The following is a 13,593-nucleotide window of genomic DNA, read 5'->3' on the forward strand; positions in this document are numbered from 1 at the left end:
AGATACCATGACAGAGGATACCAAAAAAAATCCTTATAAATGAACAGGATTGATAAATAAATAAATCATAGAACCTAGGAAACAGGAACAGTGCAAACATGTTTTTTCCTGCTTGGGGTCCCAGACCTGGGAGTAGAAGTGATCACAAGCCTATCCCTAAACCAGAAGTTATCTCCAACCGAAATCCACCAGCTAATGAGAATTTACTTTCCATTAAACGAGTCTCAATAGGGAAGTGAACTACTTTTAAGGGTGGACTCCATTCCCAGAACTAGATGGGAAAAGAAAATTGAGTAAACCTCATTTTTGGAGGTCCTTGTCTCATAGTAATTTGAGAGTTTCCATTTTGTTCCACTTTTGTAGGTGTTTCATGCTGTGTGTGTGTGTGTGTGTGTGTGTGTGTGTGTGTGTGTGTGTGTGTGTTTGTGTATGTTCACACCTTTATATATGTAATTTCTACTCACATTTAAACTACACATTGCTTGCATATATGTTATGGTTCAAGAAAAGATTTTTGGGGGATTCCTGAGTGTACAAACACATGTGTTTAATTCTCATGCCATCTCTTGGGCTCTTTCCTTATGTTTGCCGATTTTGACCAATTCCAATGTGTTAGATTTTCTTTATCATAGTATATTTTTTAATTATTATCACCTAGATACCTTACTGTTTTCCGGTGAGAGATAGAAGTGGGGTGGATTGTTGCTGGAAGGCTTCTCTCCAGGTTCCACAAGCCCCGCAGTACCACAATCCACTTATAAAATAATCACTCAGACTCATATATCACTTATAAACTGTATGGCCATGGCAGGCTTCTTGCTTACTGTTCTTATATCTTAAATAAACCCATTTCTATAAATCTATACCTTGCCACGTGGCTGGTGGCTTACCGGCATCTTTACATGCTGCTTGTCCTGGCGGAGGCTGCAGTGTCTCCCCCCTCAGCCTCCCGCTTCCCAGAATTCTCCTCTCTCCTTGTCCCACCTACTTCCTGCCTGGCAACCTACTTCCTGCCTGGTCACTGGACATCAGTGTTTTATTTATATAGAGCAATATCCACAGCAGTGGATTAAGATAAGAAGTGATGCGGGGAGGATCTTGGGAGAGCTTTAAGGAGCTGGGAGGGGAAACCATAATCAGGCAATATTATGTGAAAGAAAATCTACTTCAATGAATGGGAAAGAGAAAAAGCCAGGGTTCCATTATAGTGCTATGTAAATTTCACTTTAAAATTTTCATTTAATTTCCCTTATGTGTATGTGTGCTTTTTGAGTGTGTTCTTATGTGCATGCCTGTGTGTAGGTGTTCTTGAGAGACAGAAAAGGCATCTGATCCATTGGCACTCTTGTTAAAGGTACCTAAGAATGGTAAGATGCATGGATTTGATAGTGAACTGGTCTCCTTTGAAAAAGCTGTACATGATTTTAAATGCTGATACATCTCCCCATCTTTCTCAATATTATTTTTATCTATTTAACAAAACATCTTTCTTTCTCCTAAGTTTTACTCCTCTAACTTCTACTATGCAACAGCAGTCTCTTGTCACCTCCAGAATGGGTAATTAGTCTGCAAATATTCATTCCCTCTACTACAAACTTTCTCGGTTTTTCTCTTACATTAAAAGTCACACATTAAATCAGATAACAAAAGAATTACTTGAGTTTATTTCAAATATTACTTTGTATTAGAGAAATAAAATAACACATCCATTATGCACTAAGCTCCAGGAACCAGGTCTTGAAAATAAGTGTTGCAGTGGAAGATTATAACATACAATGTACAGAAAAGTAGTATTGTAGATGTAACCAATCATCTTATTAAAATAAGTAACACAGAGCCAATGTAAAACAGAAAGCCGAGAGGTCAGAACTCAGAGATAAAATCTTACCTCCTGCAGTGCTCCTAGCTTCCCCAAGAGAGAGCTACTTCCTGTTTGTCTGTGTTTAAATAGTCTTTCTGTTCTGCCTTCTCATTGGTTGTAAACCAAACCACATGACTGCCTCATCCCTGCCTGTAAGTACCGCCCTCCAGGTCTTAAAGGTGTATGTCTCCAATACTGGCTGTATCCCTGAACACACAGAAATCTACCTAGCTCTTCTAACCACCACGCTCTTGCTATGGCTCTAATAGCTCTGACCCCAGAGCAACTTTATTTATTAACATAAAATTAAAATCATATTGCAGTACAAATAAAATATCACCATATTTCCCCTTTTCTATTTTAATAAAAAGAAAAAAGGCAAAAGGTTATAACTATCAAAAGAAAAACTATATACAAAAGTACAATAACTATATACAATATATACAAGTAACAAATACCTAAACGATGTCTAGTCCATTTGTATTTGACAAATCAGAGAAAATAATTCCCTTATCTATCCTATTTTAGTAAGTCCAAAATGTATCTAATTCACTTTCTATCCTAATTAATCTTCAACTATAACTAACTAATCTTCAACTCCCTCAGAGACCCAAGAAGGAAATAATATTAGCTAACAAAAATAAAAACAGGAAGTGCACAAAAGCAACTTCCAAAAATTTTGTGAGTTGACAGAAACAGCCAGCTGCCTGGACAGTCACCTGAGGTTTCTTCGCAGTGTTGGGGCATCATCTTCAGCCTATAGGCTTATCGTATCTGACAGACTCATTTGTGAAGTAGGTTGTACACAAGGTCAACAGTTCAACCTCACATTGGGTGAGAGCAGTCCATGTACCAGAAACACCTGAATTCCACTAGTGTCATGTCACGATTCAGGATTTTAAATTCTGGAAATTGTGGATGGTTTTTGAATTCAGCTGTCCATTCTTCTTGGCTGTGTATATATGGCTTCATCTCAGCATCCCCTTCTTCTCCACATCCCTCTATTAAGTGCCAGTCTACTATTGAGAGGCATGAGCTTTCAGTTGCTGTTCCATTGCACAACAGAAGCCATCGGCCCACTGCCTGTTCAGCTGCCTTCGAAGAAAAGGGCACTGTACCTTTTCCAGATTGTGAAGGCCACTTCAGGGATGGTGCCATATTGACCTGGCCTCAGAAGATGCCTTTTGACAAAGCCATAACCACACATGTTTTGGCAGGAATCGGTAGTCATTTGTTTCGTGTGATGTCTGTCCATTTTGTCTTGTTGATTTGAGGATACTTTGTTGTCCAGTGGCTAACTTTTGCCACAATGAAAGTTAACTCCATATGCAGTTTCTTCAATGCTCATATTTTCTCTGAAGTAGATTGGTACTGCCAGGAGCCGACATGTCTCAAAAAAGAAAAAAATTTCTAAGTTATTAAAACATTTTAAATGCCATATTCGGTAGATCTCTGAAGGGTTTGAAGATGACCTGTCTAAAATATATCTGCTCAATTTTTAAAACATATCTAATATGACTACAATTTCTATTGTAATGTCTAACTACTTTCATTTCTTTATATCCTAATAGTTGGTAATAATGTAAAGTATTTAAAACTAGTAATTGTCTTTTTCTTTTCTTTCTTTCTTTCCATTTTTTTTAAAACAAGAACCTTAAATCTAATCTCCTTTGCTTAGCTTTTTTCCTAACCCTTGACAACAACTTGTAACCTACCCCCCTAAATAATGAAAATTATCCCAGACCCAAACCCCATTAAAAGAACCAAAGAACCACCCGCCCCACACCACTTCTTTGGGAATGTAGGCGTCATTCTTAAAATTGCTTCCTGCTGGGTATGAGCGAAGTTATCTTTATCCTGAAAGAAAAATTTTAGGTTAATTGTCAAATTCTAGGAAAGGTAACTATATCCTTCATTATTATCCAGTCTGTGTATAATGCAATGTTCAGGGTTTATCTCAAGTCCTTATTCAAGTAGTCTTTGAGACTGGATCATCTCAGCTAGTCATCTCAAAATTGCTCTGAGCACCTTGTAGTTCAAAGCTGATCTCTAGATGATGTTTGTCAGTTCAGTGATATTGTTATTGTCCATGTGGAATTGTTGTTGTTCTGGGGCCCCATCTTCTTCCTGGAGACTTCAGTTGATGTTAGGCCTGGCCGTGATTTCCTGCAGAAAACTGATAAGAGACTTGAACACAAAGACATATATATGCAGCTAATTGAAGCCTTTTTTCTAGAATTAGTTAGTACTCTATATGACCATTCATATCTTAACAAAGTTTAAAATGTATATATATATATATTAATCTTGTAAATTTTGATATAAAATTTATACTTAAAGAAAAGTTTAAAGAATCAGAATAGAATCAAAGAGTTGAGATTAGTAATAGAATAGTCCCTTAATTAATTTGGCTTTTGTCCTGTCCCATAGCAGAAAATGGCTCTTTTTTTCTGGCATGATACAAGGAGTTTGCATTTTTCTTTTAACAACATGTTTGAGTTTAAAGAAGGAGAGAGCCATTCTCCAACTCCAAAGTCAGCTTTAAATTTTAATTGAACTGGGACTATTAGAAAACCAATAGTGTTAAATCTTTAGAGAAAAGCAGAAACAAACATTTAAGAAGACATAAAATTTTTTAGATAATATATACCCATACTCCGTTTCACTCTGTTTCCTAGGATTGATGATTTGTCCCTTTTCTTCAGTTGTCTCATTTGTCTTGTGTTCTTCAGATTCCTTAACCATCATTCTCCTAAAAGACAAAAACAAAAACCTTTCCCCAAGACTAATTTTGGGGATGTTCCCTTTTGGCAAGTTATTATCTGATTAAATGAAAAGGCATGTGTTACTGGTACAAGTTAGTTTAAATTGGATGTTCATGCTGGTTGATGAACTATCACTTCTTCTAATTAAGAGGTTTCTCTTGTTCAAATCGAACCTTTATCAATTTTGATGGTACCCACAGCTTATCTTCTCCTGTAGAAACAAAAGCAAAACCTTGTCCCCAACATAATACATACCCTGTTTTCCATTCTGAAGTCAGCACATCCTTAAAGTATATAGGCTGATTTAATTCTGTAGTTTTTTCTATTATCCAATGTCTCTCTGCAGCTGCTGTTCCTTTGTCATTGGCATTCAGAAAATTCAAAGTTAATAGAGCATTATGCAGTCTATTTCTGGGGGTTTTTGTTACTCCTTTCTGTTTATTTAGCATATCCTTTAGAGTTCTGTTTGATCTTTCTATAACTGCTTGACCTGTAGGATTATGTGGTATACCTGTAATATGCTTTATTTTGTAATAATCAAAAAACTGTTTCATTTTAACAGAGACATATGATGGAGCATTGTCAGTTTTGATTTGTGCAGGTATACCCATGATGGCCATAACTTCTAGCAAATGAGTGATTACAGAATCAGCTTTTTCAGAACTCAAAGCAGTTGCCCATTGAAATCCTGAATAAGTATCGATAGTGTGGTGTACATATTTCAATTTTCCAAATTCTGCAAAGTGAAACACATCCATCTGCCAGATTTCATTCCTCTGAGTACCCTTTGGGTTACATCCTGTTGGTAATGGTGTTTGATTATAGAAGGAACAAGTAGGACATTTCTTTACTATTTCTTTGGCTTGTTGCCAGGTTATGGAAAAATCCTTTTTTCAACCTTTACTATTGACATGATGTTTTTTATGAAATTCTGAGGCCTCCAGCACATTTCCTATCAATAATTTATTAATCTCATCATTGCCTTGTGTTAAAGGGCCTGGCAGACCAGTATGAGATCGGATGTGAGTTATATATAAAGGATGACTCCTTTTCCTGATTATATCTTGTAATTGAATAAATAGTGAAGTTATTTCTGAAGCATCAGGGATAAATTCTGCAGTCTCAATATGTAATACCACTCTTTCAGCATACTGAGAGTCAGTTACTATGTTGAGAGTTTCTGAAAAATCCATTAATACCAACAGAATAGCATACAATTCTGATTTTTGCACTGAATTATAAGGACTTTGAACCACTTTACTTAAATTTTCTAATTTGTAACCTGCCTTTCCTTGTTTGTTGGCATCTGTATAAAATGTACGAACTCCAGATATGGGTTTTTGCTGTACAATTCGAGGCAAGATCCAATCAGCTCTCTTTATAAAATCAATTCTGTTGCTTTTGGGATATTTGCTGTTAATTTCTCCCAAAAAATTACTTCAAGCTCTTTGCCAAGGTTCACTTTCTGTCCATAATTTTTCAATGTCCTCCTTAGTTAAAGGTACGACAATTTCTGCTGAGTCTATTCCTGCTAATTGACGAAGTCTCAATTTACCTTTCCAAATCAAGTCAGAGATATTTTCCCCATAAGTTTTTAATTTTTTATTTGGTTTATATGGTAAGAATATCCATTCCAATATAATATCTTCCCTCTGCATTAATATTCCAGTAGGGGAATGCCTAGAAGGTAAGATAACCAAAATGCAATCCAGCTTTGGATCAATACGATCCATGTGCCCTTCATGTACTTTCTTTTCTACCAAGGCCAATTCTTTCTCAGCTTCAGGTGATAATTCTCTTGGACTATTTAAGTCCTTGTCACCTTCTAAGGTTTTGAACAAATTAGTCAGTTCATCATTTTTTACCCCAACAATAGTTCATAGATGAGAAATATCTCCAAATAATCTTTGAAAGTCATTAAGAGTCTGTAGTCTATCTCTCCTAATTTGCACCTTTTGGGGTCTAACTTTTTGTAGCTCTATTTTAGAATCTATTTAGAATTTATTAATAAAATCTCCTCTTTGTATTTTTTCAGGAGCAATTTGTAATCCCCAGCAAGGCAAAATTCTCTTTACTTCTTCAAACATTCTTTCTAAAGTATCTGCATTTGAGTCAGCTAGTAAAATATCATCCATATAATGATAAATTATAGGTTTAGGAAATTTTTACGTATCACTTCCAATGGCTGTTGTACAAAATATTGGCACAGAGTTGGGCTATTTAACATTCCCTGTGGGAGGACCCTCCATTGAAATCTTTTAACCGGTTGAGAATTATTATAAGTAGGCACTGTGAAAGCAAATCTTTCTCTGTCTTTTTCTTGTAAGGGTATTGAAAAGAAACAGTCTTTTAAATCAATAACTATGAGAGGCCATCCTTTTGGTAACAGAGTAGGCAAAGTAATTCCAGATTGTAGAGAGCCCATTGGCTGAATTACTTTGTTAATTGCTCTAAGGTCTGTGACCATTCTCCATTTACCAGATTTCTTTTTAATAACAAATACAGGAGAATTCCAAGGGCTGGTTGACTGTTCAATATGCTGAGCATTTTACTGTTCTTCTACCAGCTCTTCTAAAGCCTGGAGTTTCTCTGTTGTTAAAGGCCATTGCTGAACCCATACAGGCTTGTCTGTTAACCATTTTAAAGGTAGAGCTGTTGGTATGTTTGGAAGATTATCAGTTGTTGTGCCTTGTTCTTGTATAATATGGATGGCTGGTGACCACTCAAAATAATGCCTTCTAATATTTCTCTCAGAAACATGTGCTAGTTTATGATTTGTTTCTGAGATTGGAGGGATGTTAATCTGAGTATTCCATTGTTGCAACAAGTCTAGACCCCACAGGTTCATAGCTATGTTAGCCACATATGGTTTTAATTTTCCTCTCTGTCCTTCTGGACCTATACATTCTAGCCATCTTGCACTCTGTTTCACCTGAGATAATGTCCCAATTCCTAACAGTTGAACGTTTTCCTCCTGAAGAGGCCAAGCTGGATGCCAAAATTCTGGTGCAATTATGGTAACGTCCGTACCTGTGTCTACCAGACCAGACAACAAAACACCATTTATTTTTATCGTTAATTTTGGTCTCTGTTCATTAATAGAAGTTTGCCAAAAAAAATTCTTTATGTTTTCTCCTGAATTTTCTATTCTCTCTGTTTCATCATCCTGACCAGCATGATTTATTCCAATAGTCATCTGGTTATTTAATCGCTCAGAGCAGGGATTTCCTTTACAGCTGCAGGAAAGGTTTGAACTGGTTTTGCTATGGGGGCCTGCATGAGGCCCCTCCGGGAGTTTCCCGAAAACTAAGGCAAAGGATTACCCTGTCTGTCCTTTGTTGATCTACATTCGTTGGTCCAGTGTTTTCCCTTACCACACCTTCTGCATACTCCAGAAGGAAGGGGCATTCTGTTGCCATTGTTCCTTGAAGAAACATTGCTTCTAGGAATGACCTGTTTAGAGTCCCTTTTAAAATGTCCTTGCTTTCCACATCCAAAACATCTGACACTCCTCAAACCTTTTGAAATTACTTCTCCTACCCAAGTATCATCATGCTCATTAGCCTCAACATTAATTGTTTCTCTAATCCAATCTTCCAAAGGTGCAGATCTTGCCTTTAATGGCCTGATTATTCTTTTGCATGCTGCATTCGCATTCTCAAATGCCAAAGCTTCAATTATTGCCTTACTAGCTTCTGATTCTGTGACCATTCTGTGTACTGCTGAAGCCAGTCTTTCTAAAAAATCTGTGAAAGATTTTTTGGGCCTTGCATAACCTTTGTGAATTACTCAGGTTTTTTTTCCTGGTTAATCAACTCTGTCCCATGCATTCAAGGCTGCCATTCGACATAAAATTAGGGTTTGAACATCATATAAACATTGTGTTTGTACTGAAGCATATTGGCCTTCTATAATAAGCTGATCCTGGCAAACTTGTATTCCTTTATCCCTCCATTGCTTTTCTACGTTTCTAGCTTCCTCCTTAAACCATGTTAGAAACTGAAGTCTCTGGCTGGGTTCCAGAACAGCTTGTGCAAAGTCACACCAGTCCTGTGGTACAATCCTATTATATGTAGACGAAGAGTTTAACATTTGCTTTACATATGGGGAATGCATGCCATAAGATACTATTGCCTCCTTAAACCTTTTAAAATCCAACAGTTCAATTGGAGTCCAAATATTTTGTGTAATCATTTGATCAGGCAACTGCTGTACGGCTACATAGTATACCTGGCATTTCTGGGCATTATCATAGAAGAAACGATGAGAATCGATAGCTGATGCATACATCTTGCATTGTATCACAACAGGTGTTTCTGTACCATCACTATATTTTTCAGTGACAATTTATTAAAAGAGTGTTTAGGAAGATGTTTTCTCCCTTAACTTTTGAAGAGAAATTCTCTCTGGCCGGAACAAAATTATGTAGCACTTGGGGATAAAGATGCATCCCAGCAGACCTGCACTTGAGGACAAAATGGAGAAGACCTCCACCACCATCATGACCTTGCCTTTGGTGCTGTGGTAGACAGGGAGAAAGGTGATCCACACACTGCAGAACAACAGCATGCTGAAGGTCAGCAATTTGGCTTCATTAAATTTGTCAGGGAGATTCCTGGCCAAGAAAGCCACAATAAAGCTTGTTAAGGCAAGGGAGCCATGGTATCCTAAGACACAATAGAATGCAGTAACTGAGCCCTTGTTGCACACAATGATGATTTGGCCATACTCAGAGTGTGCATCAGTGTCAATAGAGGGAGGAGAAACTAGCAGCCATATTGCACAGAGAATAATTTGGATAAGGGTACATATGGCAATGATGTAGTTGGGTGCCCTTGAAATCATGAAGAACCTCATCCTTTTTCCAGGGCCTATGACTATGAAAGCCAAAAGCACAGTCACTGTTTTGGCCAGCACCGTGGAAATAGCCACCGTGAATACAACTCCAAATGTGATTTGCTGTAGAATACAGGTAGCTGAGCTGGGATGGCCAATAAAGAGCAAGGGGCACAAGAAACAAAACATGAGTGAGATGAGCAAGATGTAACTAAGATTCTGGTTGTTTGCCTTCACAAGTGGAGTGTCATGGTGCTTGACAAAGACCGCAAGAACAAGTACTGTGAATGCAGTGAAGCACAAGGCTATTGAGGCAAGAGTCTTTCCCAAGGGGTCTTCATAGGTCAGAAAGACCACAGATTTGGGAATGCAGTGGTTCTGCTCTCTGTTGCCATACTGGTCCTCTGGGCACCTCACACATTTTTCCACATCTGATGGAGAAAGGAAAGTATGATTAATGCCGCTTTAGCCATTTATTCACTGGATATTTTAATTGAATTTGCTGAAGAAACATTGCACTATCTGCATTTGTTTCTCAGAATGGAGTCGAAGGATATTGCTGAATAACAGTGCTTCCATTTCATAATACTCATTCATTATCTTTATGGGAAATGAAACCATCACATCATGTGTTATCTAATTTAAGGTGTGTTGTTTATGTCATTTGTTATGTTAAAAGAAAGCACAGATATTTTCAGTACATGAATTAAACTGGTGAATTGAGAGAGGGTAAAATCATTAACCATTATTTTGCACAGAGTGTATTTTAAAGTCTCCGATCCCATGGTTGTAGTGCCTCCTGATGTCTTTCTGCCTTTTTATTTATGTTCTTCCTAGAGTAGATGGGGACTTTGTCTTCTATTGGGACACTTTCTAAGATATGTTTTCTAGTTTGAATTTACTAGCCCAAACCCATTGACATAGAAGAAATACTAAACATAATCTGTAGGGACACTTAGAATTCACACATGGCATGCCAACACAAAGTAGATTTATTTGACCCAAAGAATAATGAGAAGGGAATAGGAGACAATAACAAGAGATACAGAATGAAGGAGAAGAGGAAAACAATAAGAAAGAGGGGAAGAGGTATTTGGACATGTAAGACAAAAAACTGCTCTTGATAAAGAAGACATAGACATGGCCTCTTGGAAAATGGCAGCTTATAAAGATAAAAGGGAAATCCCTCGTTAGGCTGAAGTCTTTAATTTTGATTGGACACTTTAATAGGGACAGACACAACAGAGTTTTTGGAAGCTGGACTTCAATTCTTTGAATGCTGAACATTATTTTTCAGCCTCAGGAGGAGGAAGTGCTCAAATAAGGGAATAGACATTGATGACTAGCTTTAGGAATATAATAGCCTTAGTTAGCATTTCTATTGCTGTGAAGAGAACCATGACCCCAGTAGCTCTTACAAAGGAAAATATTTGATTGAGTGGCTTATAGGTCAAAGGCTCAGTCCATTATCATCATAGGGGACATGGTACTATGCATGCAGATATAGTTCTGAGAAGAAGCTGAATATTTTACATCTTTGATCCATAAGCAACAGGAAGAAAACCCTCTCACTTGGTATGGCTTAAGCATATAAGAGGCCTCGAAGTCTTCATCCAGAGTGGCACAAATCCTCCAATTAAGACCACACCTTCTCCAACAAGACCCCACCCTCTAATAGGGCCAATTTCATTCAAACTATCACTGTAATCTCACGACTTTTAGCAAGGCAAAGGCAATGGGGAAGAAAGGAAGGGCTTGCTAGATCCATATTTCCATGCTTATTGTTAATAAAGTTCACTCATAATTAGTAAATTGTGTGTGTATGTATGTGTATGTTTGTACATGCAAAAGTAACAACAGAGCTCTAATAAGAGAGTGATTGAGTTTATATGGGGAAGCAGGATGGTGAGAGTGAAAGAAGTATGTTACATAAATATAATTTTTATGTTTATAAATGCAAAAATAATAAATCAAAAAAATCTGTCCCTAGTTGTGTCCTTATCTGGAAGTAGGGATAGTTTGTCTCTGAGTCCTGTTCATAAAAAACACTAACCCCTACTGCAGGCAGAAACCTCTGTATATAATTAACATTAACAAGCCTTTCTTCCTGATTCTATAACCTTTGGGAACATACCACCACCTTTCTTCCTCTTTCAATTATTTCCATCTATGAGAGTCTCAGATTTTGTGAGTGCACTAAAGTGCTAAATAGATATTGATATAATACCATGGTCATAATAAAAGAAGAACACTCAAGCAAGAGTGATAGGACAGATGTTTGTTTGGAGGAATAGTATCCTGTCCATAAGTTGCAGTCTCCACCATAGAAAGTTTAAGAAACTTGAGTACAATTTCTCTGAATCATTTGAAATTGCATAGAGTCATGATGTACTTCTAGGTTTCTGGTCTTTTTATCTATAACAATGCATTTATAGACACATGTAACTAGTTATATTTTTAAGGAATAGAAATTTTTCTCAGTAGTGAAGAGAATATACTGCTCTTGTAGAAGAACTTAATTCAGGTCTAAAGACGATGTCAGGTGTCTCACATCTGACTGTAACTCTAACTACAGGGTCCTTGGATACCTCTCAAATGCACATGCAATTGTTTACACATAACCACCCATTTCATATATATATATATATATATATATATATATTTAAATAAAAAAATTCTTTAATTTTTGATATATTTATTGTTATAAATACCATTTATTCTTATATGTTTCATATGTAAAATAATTTCTTTAGAGTTGATTTAAGTAAATTGCAGTAAGTTGTATGTGCAAATGCATAGGGATCAGAACACAAACTTTAAGACTTGACAAAATCTTTCTATTACATGGGCCCAAGGGATGAACTCATCATCAGCTTTAGTAGAAAGGGATTTAACTTCTGAACTGTTTTACTGGAAATAAATGTTCTTTAAGAACTTTCTTTATATAGAGTGATAAGCAACAGGATAGAAAACATAAGTATCTGTCATTTTTATATAACAACTCTAAATAATCTTTTGACTAACCTGGGCTGTGTAGGCGACAACACCATTTGGATAACTGTAGCTAGTTGCTATCATTCAAAACCATTGTGTCATTTTACTTTATTAACTACATTTTATTTTATTTTATTTATTTTACTTTATTATCTACATTTTACTTTATTAACTATGCTATATATAAAAATACTGATTATAGTACTCCATAGTTTCTACTTTATTTGGAAACAATTCCCCACACTCCTCTAGATTTCAATTCACAAGGATACTTTGAAAGGGGGATCTCAGGATATAGCTTGTAATCCTTTGTATCATACTGAACAGTTTCTTATAATTTCCCAAGAATTTGTTTCCAGTCTTCATTAATCTTAGAGAGACAGAGGGCTTATATTTGGTTTCTTGAACCCACATAGCAGAGTTCAAGGTATCAGAAGCCCTAGTCTGTTCTCCATTGATTCCCTGCATATTCATGGTGCCTATCAACTTATAAACTTATGTAGTGACACAAACAAACACGTAAATATAAAAAATAAATATTAATAAAATTTTAGCATTGGAATCTAATCTACTTGTAGTTTCAAAGGAGATTAGTCACTAGTAAAGACCTTCTATGGAATTCCCTCACATTGTGGTTTGATTATCAAAATTTCTATGAGAAAAGGCCACCTACCATGGATTTTCAATGAGTCAAAGATGTATGTCATGGCATAACATGTTACTTAAAGTGACATTGTTAATGATCATAGTCCTATCAAAACTAACATGGGAAAGTGATATGGTTTATTTTTACAGATATCTTTTAGAACCTTTGATCATCCCAGTGTGTTTGGGAGAAGATGATCTATCTGAAGGATTTATCTAACAGCAAACACTCACTTGTCTCATTAGAAACTTCATTTTCTGGGCAGGGAATGCAATCAAAGCAGCAGGCTGCAATTCCCTCCTGCAAGAATTTTCTGAATCCAGGACCACAATCAGCACTGCACACAGAGGGTGGCATCTGAGGAAAATTATACATATGCTGATATCAGGAGTTTTACTTACTTCTTCTATAAGAAAATTATATTAGTATGATGAAATATCAATAAGCTTATTTATATATACCAAATGAGTGACCACATTAAACTTAGTATA

At 36.4% G+C, this 13,593-nt stretch overlaps 1 protein-coding gene across 2 annotated transcripts in view; it reads right to left on the reverse strand.

Moving 5' to 3' along the window:
* Window positions 1-8,988: 8,988 nt before the first annotated feature.
* The window catches only part of LOC102927799 (vomeronasal type-2 receptor 116-like), a 38,511-nt gene continuing 33,906 nt past the window's right edge, over window positions 8,989-13,593 (reverse strand). For both annotated transcript variants that reach the window (XM_076564415.1, XM_076564407.1), the window contains exons 5-6: window positions 13,336-13,459; window positions 8,989-9,893 (exon numbers count right to left, since the gene is read on the reverse strand). In XM_076564415.1, coding sequence (XP_076420530.1) covers window positions 8,989-9,893; window positions 13,336-13,459 — 1,029 coding nt within the window. The remainder of the gene's footprint in view (window positions 9,894-13,335; window positions 13,460-13,593) is intronic.

Source organism: Peromyscus maniculatus, chromosome 1, assembly GCF_049852395.1.
Source record: "Peromyscus maniculatus bairdii isolate BWxNUB_F1_BW_parent chromosome 1, HU_Pman_BW_mat_3.1, whole genome shotgun sequence".
Classification (NCBI taxonomy): domain Eukaryota; kingdom Metazoa; phylum Chordata; class Mammalia; order Rodentia; family Cricetidae; genus Peromyscus; species Peromyscus maniculatus.